The sequence below is a fragment of the Palaemon carinicauda genome, chromosome 6 (genome assembly GCF_036898095.1).
Source record: "Palaemon carinicauda isolate YSFRI2023 chromosome 6, ASM3689809v2, whole genome shotgun sequence".
NCBI lineage: Eukaryota > Metazoa > Arthropoda > Malacostraca > Decapoda > Palaemonidae > Palaemon > Palaemon carinicauda.
Window position 1 is genome coordinate 146,479,927 of NC_090730.1, and position 15,232 is coordinate 146,495,158.

The 15,232-nt window shown below is 39.6% G+C and overlaps 1 protein-coding gene across 1 annotated transcript in view; it reads right to left on the reverse strand.

Annotated features, from left to right (window-relative positions):
• Positions 1-15,232, reverse strand: part of LOC137642700 (ribosome biogenesis protein bop1) — a 97,930-nt gene that overhangs the window by 39,853 nt on the left and 42,845 nt on the right. The window contains exon 6 of the mRNA XM_068375491.1: positions 3,396-3,614. Within this exon, the coding sequence (XP_068231592.1) occupies positions 3,396-3,614 (219 nt within the window). The remainder of the gene's footprint in view (positions 1-3,395; positions 3,615-15,232) is intronic.

Sequence of the window (15,232 nt, forward strand, 5' to 3'; positions counted from 1 at the left end):
GACAATGGGAACCGATCCTTCTTGCTCGATGACCGCACAAGCTGGGCTGGTTTGGTCAGGCTGCCTTCAAAGAAGCTCGTTTCCCCCCGCTGGGCGAGGTGAACCGGAGGCCTCGAGGACTTATGCTTCTGAGCGAGGTCTTTCCTGCGTGGCAGGTCGAGCGGTTCTAGGCTGTGCGTAGGGAGCGGCAGCCTAGACGCTCGTTCACTGGAACGAGAGTCTGGAGAGTGGAGCTTCTTGGACTCTCCTGACGGGACGTAGACCCAAGCGCCGCCGGGAGAGGCATCTCTCCTATACTTACGGGAGTGGGAGCGGGGGCGCTTCCTGCTATGTCGCGACCTTGACCTGGAGCGGGAACGATCGCTTTCGGACCGCTCCCTCTTCCCGCGCCGTTTCTCCCTGACTTCTCCCCCGGAGGATGAATCTATCTCTGACGAGTCCGAGGGCGCCACGTTCCTCGTGTAACGGCTGCCCGCGTGATGCGTGGGGGAAGCTCTTCGCCGTCGGACGTCCGAGATTGGATGTTGGAGGAAGTCTTCGGGGACCGCTGTGGAGATCGTCGGCACCGAGTCCACTCTATCTATGCCAGGGGGCCAGGGGTCCAGGGTCACGTCCATTCTTAGCGGTGACCTCCCCGGTGTTTTCGGCAACTTCCACCCGATGGCATCGCTACTCGGGCGGCGAACTCTAGCGTGGCTGTCCTCTGGCGGGGGAGAGCTCGACGCACCGGCCCACGAGGTCGGGGGAGACTCTGAAATAACAACACTGCCCCATACGGAGTCTTCTGAGAACGCCTGGTCCCCTGCCACGAGGCCTGATTCACCAGAAGCACTACCGGACCCTCCGTTATCTCTAGAGGGGCCTGCCCTTGGTTCTTCCCTCACACTGGGTTCACCGGGAAGAACGCTATGACTAATCACAACACTGGGGGCTTGCTGCCCTCTCCTCTGCGAAGGAGACGGAGAAGCCGAGGCTTCGTCGGACCGATCACTGGCCGACGGTAACGAAGAAACGCCACTAACTTTTCTGGGGGAACGCTTAGAAGACTTCTTCTTTTTGGTACCGTACCGTACCCACTGTATATCATCCCAGCTTACGCACTCCGGACACGTGTCCGCGGTGGAGCAACCTTTCCCCCTACACGTGGAACAAAGGGAGTGAGGGTCTACTTCTGGTTTAGAGAGGAAAGCCCCACACGACTTTCCGGCTCTAGGACCAGGGCAACGTCGCACATGCTCCATCGTTCGCACATGAAAGGGCCAACACTAGCGAGTTATAAGTACACTGGGATATACACAGGGAGAACGCACTGTAACACTTGCGAATAACGCACTACGCAAGAAAAACACAAGTCCCCACACTGGAAACACGTGGAACACAAACGCGCCAAAGGATCGAGAGAGCGAGAGAGTGAGATGTTTACAGCTCACGACCAAGAAACTTAATGGCGATGCTGACCCAGAGAGGCAGTAACCTGCCCTAATCCTGCCCTCAGGGCGCATTCTCTGGCGGCGGGGGTAAACCTATATAGAGCGGGATAAGGGGGGTAACGGCGGGAAAACCTTGGTCGAGATTGAGAGATCACAAGTGACTCCAAAGAAAAGTAGTTCTCGGTGAGTATTTGTGTCGGAACAAATATGATTTTATCATATATCTCGTATATCATGCGAGTTATTTTTGAGAAACCAAATTACATCAGACAAACATTTCACTCCATTACTTTATCCCATCTTCTACTTCATTAGGTTAGAAAATTAAAAGATGAGGTTAAAAGTATCGTTATAATTATTGCGTAAACCACACGGCCACAATAACAACCAAACAAAAAACAGTTGTTTTGTTATGAACACTCGAATCAGATAGCAGCTGTTTTGTTTGCATATTTCTATTGTACAATAGTAAACAAAGTAACATAACACTGACATTTACCATTAAACCGTTATTCACTATGGAAAAAAAAAAATCAAGAAAATATACTACCAAATGTAAACTAATGAGCTTTAAACGAAGGTGAGAAAACAACCAATATTCATAGGTGCTATTCTGTTTGAAATCAGGGAAAGCTGTGTCCAAAACTGGAGGAAACAAATGGGAAATTAGTGGGAACCTATGAATTTGTAAATCGGGTAATTAAATGTAAATGCAAAATTTTGATGATAAAATTAGTGTCTGAAAACAGATAATATAGATTTGTTATAAAACGAAATAAATAATTTTATAAACTTTATAATCTAGCACCAGAGCTAAAAAAAACTATAAATTGTCGTGTATTAGCAACATGAATGAAACCCCGGTTAACTTCTATATGCGATTCTACTCAACGGTAAATAAAATATATGATAGAAGTATTTGAAATAAAACTATCGAAATTAGTATGCTAATTGGAAAATGATAGGTCACGTAATAATTGTTTCTTTTAGGAAATATGAAATATCCTTTGGTAGTTTGCCTTGATCAGCCGATTTGGAAACCGCAGAGGAGTGTAGATCGACTTAAAAACGTAAACAATGGAAAACACTATAATTTGCTATAGTTTTATTTATAAATATGATACTAAAATATAAATATTACTGCATGCATTATTATTTGATACAGTTAGGTATAACATCAGTTCAATCAAAATCAAGTTTATTTAAACTACAGTATGTGTATTTTTTACCCCAGTAAATGGATATACAGTTTGAATGACGACGTAGCCTAGTCCAAGAGTGCATATGCTAATTTCATATCATGAGTATGATGCGACCCCCCTTAAATTCAGCTTCAAAATTAGTCTTCAAAACACGCATGTTACACGAGTATATACGGTAACTTATAATGTTTGCAAAAATTCCTTTATTGTAAGAGCAAACTAAGAAATTAATGCCTTTATTATAAGAGGAAACAACAATTTAATTCCTTTATTGTAAGAGCAAACTAAGTAAATTAACTGATATCATACTGTATATGATTTCAATATATTACAAAATACTGTAATATCTATCACAACAATTTAGTAACTACACTGAGAAATGAATACTGTATAGTAGTATTGCCGACACAAAGTCAAATAACTGCTGGATACTAAGGTATATCCATATTTTTTGCTAAATTTCCTCTACTACTAAGACAGAAGTGGCTTGGATTCACTGACCACGAGTTAGGCTAAATATAGGGAATGGGTTTGTTTTAAAACTTATTTTTGTTTTCTAAACAATTGCATATTTTACTGAACAAGTTAAATTGAAAAGTGTATGTAAACTTAACTAAATGAACTATAAGAAAACAGTAAAAATATTCAGTAACTATAAAAATATTTCAGGTACTTTCCAACATGCATCTTGAAGCATGGTCACAGATATCTTAAAGCAGATAAGTGAGAAAATATAAAAAATAAAGTATAGTAATATACTTACGAATATAGTCTCCTTGATTGGGCTCATATCTGAAAATCTGGTTAGTTTGATTGACAACCACTTTGTCTACAAGATACGATTCTGGGTTTAAGAAGACAACATTCTTCTCAAAAACAACACCAAGCAAAAATAATTTTGGGCTTGGATTCCATGATACATGTTTCACAGCTCCCTCTACATCATAACTTCTAAGACATCGACCTGTGCTCACTTCCCAGACTGAAAAAAAATAAATATTGTACCATAGTCAATTCTCAACAGCAAAAGAGTAATAAAGTTACTGATTCAGACAAATTTCCAAAGGAAAAAACACATAAGAATAAACAAACTTAATAAATGAAGTAGTCAACTTTCAACAACAAGAGTAATAAAGTTACTGATTCAGACAAATTTCCGAGGAAAAAACACATAAGAATAAACGAACTTAATAAATGAAGACTTAAGTGAAGGAACATTTATTACTATTGTTATTTTACTAGCATTCTATATGCAGTATTTACTACAGTATTGTAGATAAAAATTTCTATTTTTGTTAAAACTAGAAATTTTAAAAATAATTTGTATTTTTCCTAGCTACAGTATTACAACCTTAAATCATTTAACCCTGGATAGGTATGATGGGTCGTTTGCGACCCCGAGCGTCAAAAAAAAAAAGGTTTTTCTCACGTGACTCACCCCCGTGACTGAATTTGTGGGTGATCGACCTGCAGGAGGTGTCTCCCCTACACGCTCTAGTAGTGTCCAGATGTGCATTGCTGTAGCTGTACTCTTTCCCCGATTTCTGAGACGCGTCGGGGTCGAGCGCGACCGAGTTTACCCTTCTAAGGTAGTTTGCATAATTATCAAAGTTATTACGTATTATGAAATTGTCGTAGAATGGTGCAACTTGTATAGGTTATCAGTTGTGGAAAGTCTTGGTGGATTGTTTGGCTACCATGTGCATGATTTTTTTTTTAGTTAAAATGTCGTTCATCACCACGAGGACCATTTTACCGCGAGTGCCCCTTTTTCATTTTTTTTCATTTTTTTGCCAAGTCATTTTTCCGTACGATATTGCCAAATAGGGTCGTAAAACTTTTGCTTGTTTAGTGTTGGAAAGTGTGTCTAGATGATCTGGCTACCCATGCATGACTTTGTTTTTGTCAGATACGACGTAGTTATTGGTATATTGGGTATTTAACTGCGGTTACCAATTTCTGTTTTTTTTCAATATTTGTAAAAATTACTACGTAGTAAGGAATTGCCGTATATTAGTCATTTTTTTTTCATGTTTATGTGTTAGAAAGTGTGCCTTGATGGTTGGGCTAACACGTGCATGTCTTTTTTTTTATCTGAGATGCCGTATATTAGAATGTCGGGCATTTTACCGCGAGTGTCCCTTTTTCATTTTTTTTCATTTTTTTGCCAAGTCATTTTTCCGTAAGATATTGCGAAATAGTGTCGTAAAACTTTTGCTTTTTTAGTGTTGGAAAGTGTGTCTAGATGATCTGGCTACCCATGCGTGATTTTGTTTTTGTCAGATACGACGTAGTTATTGGTATATTGGGTATTTAACTGCGGTTGCCAATTTCTGTTTTTTTTTCAATATTTGTAAAAATTTACTACGTAGTAAGGAATTGCCGTATATTATTGATTTTTTTTTCATGTTTATGTGTTAGAAAGTGTGCCTTGATGGTTGGGCTAACACGTGCATATCTTTTTTTTTTATCTGAGATGCCGTATATTAGAATGTTGGGCATTTTTCCGCGAGTGCCCCTTTTTATTTGTTTTGCATTTTTTTGCTTAGTCATGTTACCGTAAGGAATTGGCAAGTAGTGTCGCAAAACTTATATTTTTATAGTGTTGGAAAGTGTTTCTAGATGATCTGGCTACCCATGCCTATTTTTTTTTTAGCCAGATATGGCGTATATATAAGTATGTGTTCGATTTTCCTGTGATTGCCATTTTTTCGTTTTTTCCCATTTCTTTCAAAATTACTACGTACTAAGGAACTATCACAGAGTAATATTTCATTTATATGTTTATTTGTCGGAAAATGTGCCTTGATGGTTTGCCTAGCACGTGGCTGAAATTTTTTTTTTCTGAAATGCCGTATATTAGAATGGCCATTTTTCCACGAGTGCCCCTTTTTATTTGTTTTGCATTTTTTTGCTTAGTCATGTTACCGTAAGGAATTGGCAAGTAGTGTCACAAAACTTATAATTTTATAGTGTTGGAAAGTGTTTCTAGATGATCTGGCTACCCATGCCTATCTTCTTTTTTTAGCCAGATATGGCGTATATATAGGTATGTGTTCGATTTTCCTGTGATTGCCATTTTTTCGTTTTTTTCCCCATTTCTTTCAAAATTACTACGTACTAAGGAACTATCACAGAGTAATTATTCATTTAGATGTTTATTTGTCGGAAAATGTGCCTTGATGGTTTGCCTAGCACGTGGCTGAATTTTTTTTTTCTGAAATGCCGTATATTAGAATGTTAGCCATTTTTCCGCGAGTGCCCCTTTTTATTTGTTTTGCATTTTTTTGCTTAGTCATGTTACCGTAAGGAATTGGCAAGTAGTGTCGCAAAACTTATATTTTTATAGTGTTGGAAAGTGTTTCTAGATGATCTGGCTACCCATGCCTATCTTTTTTTTAGCCAGATATGGCGTATATATAGGTATGTGTTCGATTTTCCGGTGATTGCCATTTTTTCGTTTTTTCCCAATTCTTTCAAAATTACTACGTACTAAGGAACTATCACAGAGTAATGATTCCTCTAGATGTTTATTTGTTGGAAAATTTTGTTTACTTTTTTTTTGATTGAATATCATCAAATTTTTTTAGCTAAAATATTATATTGTTTTACATTTTTTTTTTTTTTCGATTTTATTTCCCTTCAAAAAAATTTTTTTGGGTCAGAATTTTAATTTTATAGTCGTAAAATAATCGACAATTATCCAGCAACCCACCATACAATTTTTATGCATATCCAATAATAATTAGAATAGTAAATAACACCTTGAAATTGACATACCCTTCCTACATTTCAAGTGGCAGATTAGGGAGTCTGAGTCAGTGTGGTTGGCGGCCATTTTGTGGACATATCCGAAGCGTAAGCTGCCCTATCTATATATATTCTTGTTCCCTATAGAATTTGTGATATTTTGGTATATTTTTACCTGCATAAATATCATATTATATATTAAATATATGTATTTTTTTACGAAATTTCTAAGTACTCAAAAAATTACCTTTAGATATGGCCCCTGATATAAATGTAATTTACAAAATAATGAAGATTTTTTTACATATTTCTATTTTAGGATAACATATGTTTATTCCCTAAAAAAAATTAGCCACTTCCTATTTCATTTGGGTACCCAAAAAAATTCATGAAATTTGGACAAATTTTTTTGGCCAAAAAAAGTTACCCTTTTTTTCTCATTTCAGATCTTCACCTCCATGGGTCTGACTTCATCCAAAATACATCAAGATGTGTCCTAAACATTCAAGAATCAATTCCTAAAAGGATTTGTGTATATATGTATAAACTTTATTTTTTATGAATTTTTATGTCAGGTCTTTTTTTTTTCTACTTAATTTTTTAAAATATTTATAATAAATAGTTTTTCTGCAGATGAGTAGTATTTATCTTTACAGTTGTTTTAAGCATTCATTGAAGTTTTTTTTGGCAAAAGAAAAAAGGAGGTTACTGCAAAAACTGATTTTTCAAGAATTTTTTTTGGCGTCGGGGTCGTTCGCGTCCGAGTATACCCTTAAAGGGGTGTCCGAGGAGCGTACCTATCCAGGGTTAAATGGGTGTAAGCCATTGTTGTTTGGCTACGATCCGAATTAAGAAAATCGTGAGATTCTGCTAACACTGTATGGTTGCCAGCATCCCACCCACCAAGGGTAGGGTAGGAGCGGGTGAGTCAGCAGTACTCGCATCACTTACTCATGGTCAAGACTTAAGGCAGGTAAAATAGATTAATTGGCTAGGAAAAATAAATTATCTTTCAATTTGTAGTTTGTTCCTACAGAAAACAAAAACCCTCAAGATTTAAAAGGAGTCTACCTTGGTAGGGAGAAAGTCTCAGTGGAAGAATAGAATCTACCAGACCCTTGACCCTAATGATAACAATTAAAACAATCTCAAACAGTTTGTATGAGAAGCCAAGTCGAAATATCGACCTCATGAACAAAAGGTGAGTAACTGAGCCACAACCTCAACAAGTTCGATGATTTGTATAAATCATTTTTAAAATAAAGTCATAAATATTCTTGCTTGCGTAAGTGGTCTTCTATGCTAATACTACCAAGGAAGGGGTGTTTGAAAGAAAAGAAAGAATTCCTTAATTTATTCAACTCTCATACACATTTATGCTGAGAATAACTGATGATTGTCACAAAGGGTTAACCATCCTGCATAGGCATCTGTCTCAGGCTATTTGCTGTGCAGCTATCACTAGGTCCTCACTAGGCCCTAAGAGAAAGTATCAAGTGCTCTGTGGGTACAGTCTTTAAAAGTAATGTGCGGTAAAATCGGGTTGCCTCTTCCAAACACCTGCACTAAGGACTTGAACTACTAAGTGGTTATTGCTGAATACTAAGGTTGCGGCGACACCATGTATTTCATGTGCTTTGGGAGGGGCCTTAGATTTAAGTATGAATTCACATAACCAGAAGGATATGGTATTTTTGGCCACTCTTGTTTCAACTTTTGTTTACAAACATGTTAGGGATGGACAGACGTAAGGGAGCAATTTTTTTAAGGTAACGACGAACTGCCCAAACAGGACAAAGTAACAAACTGACGGGATCATTAGTTATCTCCTTGAACGCTGAGATAGAGGAGTTATATATATTTATCATCATTAATTGATAGATTTTAGATCTTGGCAATAAACTCTAGTACAAAAGCGAATGACAAATCTCCCCCCCCCACCCCAGTGTGTGAAACAAAATAAGATAGGCCATGCAGCTCACTCACTCTTTGAAGAGGCTAAAGCTAGAAAGAGGACCGTTTTGAGAGTAGGGTCTTGATCTGAAGCTTTGTGGAAAGGTATGTAAAGTGCCATTTTTGGGGACCTCAGAACCTTAATCTCAAGCAAATCAAGATTGCTCAAAACTCTTCATCAATACTAAGAGTTCCCCTTCAGTCTGAAAACCTGGCTTAAGGCTGAGCAATAGCCTTTTACCTTAGTGATAGAGAGGAGCTTCTCCTTTCATAAGAAAACTGAAATATCCATAATCAGTGGAATGGTGGAATTGAGTGGAGCCGCCATGACCCTTCTACGATACCAATCGGAAATAAGTGATTATTTTACTTGATAGAGACAGTTACACTGGACTTTTGGAGGTAACCTAAAAGTTGCTTTACTGCCAGTCTCGAAAAGCCTTCTTTCAGAGGAGATGCTCGATAATCTCCAGGTATGAAGAGATAGGCAGTGAGCTGTTTTGTGAAACTTTTACACGTGAGGTAGACAAAGAAGGATTGGCCAATCTGGTTTAAATCAAGGTACCACTCCACGTGAGGCCACTTTGGGGTGGCCAGCGTTACTCTTAGGCTTTTCGACGACCTGATTTTGTTCAGCAACTGGTGGATCAGGCAAAATGGGGGAAAGGCATAAATGTCCATTCCGTCCCACAGGTCTTGGAATGCATCCCTCATCACCCCAGTTGGACCTGGAACTGGGGAACAAAATATAGGGAATTTGTTGTTCAGATGAGTTGCGAACATATCTATAATCGGGGAACCCTGTAAAGTTGAGAGACATTGCCACTTGAGGATTCAAAGAACATTCCGAACCTACAATCGTCCAGAGTCGGCCAAGATTGTCTACTATTACATTCCTCTTCCATGGAATGAACCATATTAAAAGGTGAAAGGAATTTACTTGAGCCCAATATTGTACTCCCACTGCTACCTGGCATAGCAGATGGGATACAGAGGCCGCTACGCTGTTTGTTGACTAGGTCACTACAATCGTGTTGTCACTCATCAACACTATCGTGTAACCTTTGATTGTCTTTGAAAACTGGAATAACACTAGGTACGCTACCTTCAACTCAAGGTAATTTATGTGGAAACACTTGTCTTCCTATGACCATGTACCTGAAACCTGTTCCTTCCTTAAATGGGTTCCCTACCCTGGGCAAGAAACATCTGAAAAAAAAAAAAGAACCTCTGGAGTTGGAACCTGTAGGGGAGATCAGGCTAACAGATTCTTCTCCTTTAGCAATCATGAGAGGTCTGTCTTCACGTCTCGGGGATCTTCAAAAGAGCCAATGGGAGATCTGATACCTGCAACCATTCACTATTTATTGATCATCGCACGGAGAGAAGATGCACACTCCTGAAGGGTACTACCTTTTCTAGGGAGGAAAGATGGCCCAGGAGCTTCTATCATGAGTGAGCTGGAAGGAAGTCCACTTCCAGAAAGGGAGCTACAACCTGTTCAAACTTCTGGATTCAGTCCAAGGAAGGAAACACTGTGGCTTGGGCCTGGGCAGAGTCTATACCTGTGCACAAGTACCGTATGCGGCATTGAGGGACGAGATTGGACTTCATGTAAATACTAGTTGTTATTGCTCGTGAAATTGCAGCCTCGCAGTCATGTTTGTGAGTGGGATGGGATGACAGCGCATTCAACTGGTACATGTACTTGTGGACGCATGACAAAGGTGGCATGTGAATATTTGTTTGCGTGTTCCCTGATTGAAGCGTAATAAAAGCATGCTTGCTTGTACCTGAAAGGGAGCGTGAAATTAGTTTGTGGGCCTGCGATTACAGAGCTAAAGTTGTACTCTCACAAGGACAGTAAGACTAGGTCTGTAATTCCTGGTGAGATCTACTTGAAAGTCGGCTTCCTTGGAGAGAAGCTGATTTTTTCTTTTGAGGGGAAGACTTACCTTTAGGATCTCTAGGTAGGTTGGCCAGGGTACCAGCCATCCGTTGAGATACTACCACTTGTGTTATAGAGTCCTTTGACTGGGCAGACAGTAGTACATTGAATCCCTCTCTTTGATTATAGCTCAATTTCCTTTTCTTACACATACACTGAACAGTATGGCCTACTCTTTACACATTCTCCTCTTTCCTCATATATCTGAAAACATTTAGAAAACCAAAAATTTCTTCTTCACTCAAGGGGTTAACTACTGCACTGTAATTATTCAGTAAGGGTACAAGATACTCTTTAGCTAAGGTAAGAAGCTCTTCTATGAAGACACTCCAAAATCAAACCAATCTTCTCTAGTCTTAGGTAGTGCCATAGCCTCTGTACCATGGTCTTCCACTGTATTTGGGTAGATTTCTCTTGCTTGAGTGTACACTTGGCCACACTACTCTATTTTGTTTCTCTTCCTCTAGCTTTTATTTAAGCTTTTAGTTTATATATGAAAGATCTACTTAAATGTTCTTACTGTTCTTAAAACATTTTTTTATTTCAATTGTTCATTACTTCTCTTGTAGTTTAGCTATATCCTTGTTTCCTTTCCTCACTGGGCTATCTTCCCCTGTAGGAGCCCTTGGGCTTATGGCATCCTGCTTTTTCAACTAAGCTTGTAGCTTAGCTAATAATAATAATAATAATAATAATAATAATAATAAAAATAATAATAATAATAAAACAGTAGGAGTTAAAGGAGTCAGATTCATTGTGAGCACAGAGAGGATAATAGTAAGGTCCTTCTAACAGAGCTCCCACTGTACATGGTGTAATAAGTTGATCTGTCGTCTCAGTGCAGAGTATGAGGTACTGCACAATTAGATCATACTTATAAAATTCTCACCGGGGAATGTTCTTGCATCATAGAGGAAAAAACTCACTGATCTGCAAAATCCAAAACAAAAGGCAATCTCTCAAGTTAATTACACTTGTGGGGGAAGATGGAGACCTGTTAAGATTCATATAGGCTTGTGAGACTAATGTAATCTGTAACGTTTCTTGCTTTGGTTGTATTGGAGCTGAAGCCAAAGGATCTGTATCACCGTGTAAAATCTCAGGTTTACTAATCACAATAGGTGATAATACATCTAAAAACTAAAGGGGGCACTCAGTTGAGCGCAGACCTCCACTGTGGCAACTTATTTTTCGAACTTTTGCTCTTTCTTGACCTTTGACCTTAACATGTATTAATTGGCATGGATTTTCATACACTCAAATATGAACGAAGTTTGAAGTCTCTGTCACAACGGTGTCCAAAATTATGGTTGATTACGGGAATTGGGCATTTTGCTTGACCTTCCAAAATTTAACAATTTCCAGCTTTTTACATAACAGTTAATCCCTTCAAGTTTCATTACTCTACGTTTAAAATTGTGGCCAGGAAACTGTTCACAAACACACACAAACAGGGGGTAAAACATACCCTCCTTCCAACTTTGTTGTAGGTAGTAATCATTAGACACAAAATAGGTCTCCTTTAGCTATTGGATTTTCAGGATACTCCAATAGGGAAGGATCTGAAAGGAAAAGATTAAGAGTCGAGATCCTTGCAATATTTACAAGTAGAGGTAAAAGACTATTGTTTACCACAACACAATGGAATGAAACTAAAGAAAAGCACATAGAAAAGCGTAGCATGGACAGTGGTCAAAGCAGGCTTCCGGTTGGAATGACAACCAGGAGTTAAATGATGCGAGCCCCGCTGACTCAGCCTCTCATAAACTGCGCGGGTGGGATGCTGGCAACCATGCAATGTTTCTAAGATCCTACAATTTCCTTAATTCTGGTTGTAGCCAAACAGCAATGGAATAAAACCATTTAAATGACGAGGGTTTGTATTTCTCGTAGGAGCAAATAAAATGTTTTGTTACTGTCATTAATTAGCAGGTAAATAGTACCAGACGCTCATCCTTCAATATTAGCCTAAAGATTGGTGTAACGTAAGGCAGGCTAAGTTTATCTACATTTTACTTGCATTTTGCAAATAGTCAAAGTCCTAGCTCAAAACAAATCCAATAATAGGAAATATTACTACATATGTATTAGCTATGTTGGGAAACTCAGCCAACCCTAAGACAAAGCTGAGTTATCTCATAAGGCCTTGAAAACTAACAGTTTTCAGCCAAGATTCCCATTTAATACCTGTGAAGACCTCAACAATTAAAGACCAATTTTCATCCTTTCTCTAAAATTGCTGGAAAATTCAACCTTTACGTAACACCTTTACTTATATAACTTGAATCTAAAATCTTCATTCTTAACAGTCAGTATGAATGCAAAAATTTTTAATAGGTGGTTGTGATTCACTTTTAAATAAAACTAATGTAGTCCAATTCAAGATAGCCTTGACAATGAGAGTACATAGTACAATTGTTCCAATTATTTTTACAACTGCCGTGGCTAAGTTAACTTTTAGACTGTCATGTATAAACATGACAAATTCAGAGATAATTAGCATTTTTTCTAACTAATACAAACCTTTAGTTATTTATGTGAATATACTTTTTGCGGGGCTGGAAGGCAACCATTAGATTTAAAATGCAAGGTGACAATCCTGCCTAAAAACTTGAGTGGGTAGGCAGGGGGTGGCTGGGGGGTACCCAGCCACCTATATATACTCTGACACCTGTGAGCTGCGTCACTTTTTTATTGCAGGCAAGACTTACTGGTGGACAGGTGATGGCGGGGCAATTTATATAAATAACTACAGGTTTGTATTAGGGAAAAATACACATTATCTCCGAATTTGTCATTTGTTCCCATACTAACAAACCTTTCGTTATTTATGTGGATGACTCACTCTTAGGAGGGTGGTAAGTTCGACTACTGACTTAGTCATTGACCCTGGTTTACCTAGACTGTAAAAGAGGGAAACCTTGCTACCTCGCTTATCAATACAAGTGGGTATGATAGCGGCATGATATCATATGAACATCTAGGTAAGAATGTTCCTAGTTTAAAAAGGAACCCTACACATAAATAGACGTTTCCCAAGGCCTACCTCGCAGGAGGCGTTGGGGACATGTACAAGTATATAACAATAAACTATAATTGGTTGCACAAGGAAAGTGGTTATTACCTACAGAGTTTGAAGCCAGCTTGCAAAGGGACCCATGGCGCTGTTCCCCAAAAGAGGGGAAGATGATGAAAGTGAAAGAGCCAGACATACTTTCATTTATCCCAGCCTTACCCCAGGTGACCAATGCCCTCAACCTTCTGCTACTTGTCCAACAAGGAGCCTGAGGTATTTTTAAACCACTTATTGTGTCACCACCACAGGAGCAATAGAGAAACCGTATCGGGTCTTCTGTGGGTTACGTTTCACAGGTAAGGGGAGGTGAAGATCAGACACCCTTTCACCCCACTAATGGCATGGCCTGTGTCACAATGGAACTACTTGTAAACGTAATGGACAGATTCTGCCCTAAAACGTTATGAGCTCTGGGTCACCTCTAGGAGGGGAAGGAGAGAGATTTCGTGACTGGTATAGGACCTGTGACCCAGTCACGAACGAGATCCTTATAACCTCCTTTGATCTTTCTAGGGTTCGAGAAGCATGCTGAACCTTAGGAGCGAACTCTTTCATTGTTTTCCTAAGGTATGGACTTAATATAATCACTGACATGCAAAAGGAAGAATCAATGACAGGTATATGCCAGTGTGTCCCAGTCAGGAATGGGAGTCTAATGCACTTCCTTGGGCCATCCAGGGTTGGCGAAACGTGTTGTACCCTAGGGTCTGGGTAATCCTCCTCCTCGAGGTATGTCTTCAAGTAGTTACTGGTGTTACAAATTACAAAGTGGCAGGTTTCCAGTTGGAGGGCTTGAACCTGAGGTTCACGTTGTCCGCAACTAAAATTGGATGTTACTTGGCTTCTTGCCGTGAGTGAGAGACGAGGGAGGCCCATAGGGTACATCTCTCTTTTGGTTGAGGGCCACACTGGGAGAGCCTTGTCTTCTAGATCAGGAGAAGACCTGCACTTTTAGGTGTCCGAGGTTCTTGAAGGAGGAACCCCGGGACCAAAGGAAACAACCCATCCCTTAGAGGGCTATATTACCCTACTATGGATGAATCAGTTCAAACTCTGTGGAGATCAACGATTGGAGGAGATGCTTAATGGACGAGCAAAGGTCTTCCGTTGCCTCAGCCTAAGAGCTTGGTTCCCTTCGATAGCAATTTTGAGTGTATAACTGGAATAACACCTTCGAGAAGAGAAAAAAAAAAAGACCACCCTATCCTCACCATGGAGAATCTAGTCGTAAAGGAAGTCCGTAATGGGTTCTCTTAAGTCGTAGACGTTCCACTGGATGTGACGTGTCATTTGTCTTGCCGACAAGGCTAGACCAATGCGCTAGTCGAGTCTCTTAATGAGACAATTCCGACTACAAGTTTGCACGGAAGAGGGGAGAAGCCATCTTTTCCATTCTGAGAGAAAACTGCTCGCAAAAGGGAATCCAACAGGTGACCGCAGTCCTTCTCCCGCAGAAAGAAGAAGACCAATGCCTGTCATTGATATTCATTCCGCTTCCGGAAGGAAGACCTCTAGAACTAAGGCCGAAGGAAGAAGACTTCTACAGGAGTGGATTCTATAAAATCCAAAGCCGTGGACAGGATATCCCGAAAGGGAAACCGACAAATCACTGTCATTCCTCAGCACTTTCCAGAGGGATTGAGAGACGGTATCATTCGTGCTCTAATCATAGTCTTAAGGACATGTGGTACTGTATGTGGCCCCCCCCCCCTTCTTTTCCTTTGGTGCCTCTATAGGAAGTGTCAAATCCAGGAAGAACGAAGAGATTAGCTCCCTGGGAGAGATCATCGTATGGCAGTCTTTTCAGCAGTACCGTTTCTTGTTCAGGTTTTGTAGAGAACCAAGGGAAGGACAATCCTTAGTGCCGATGGAC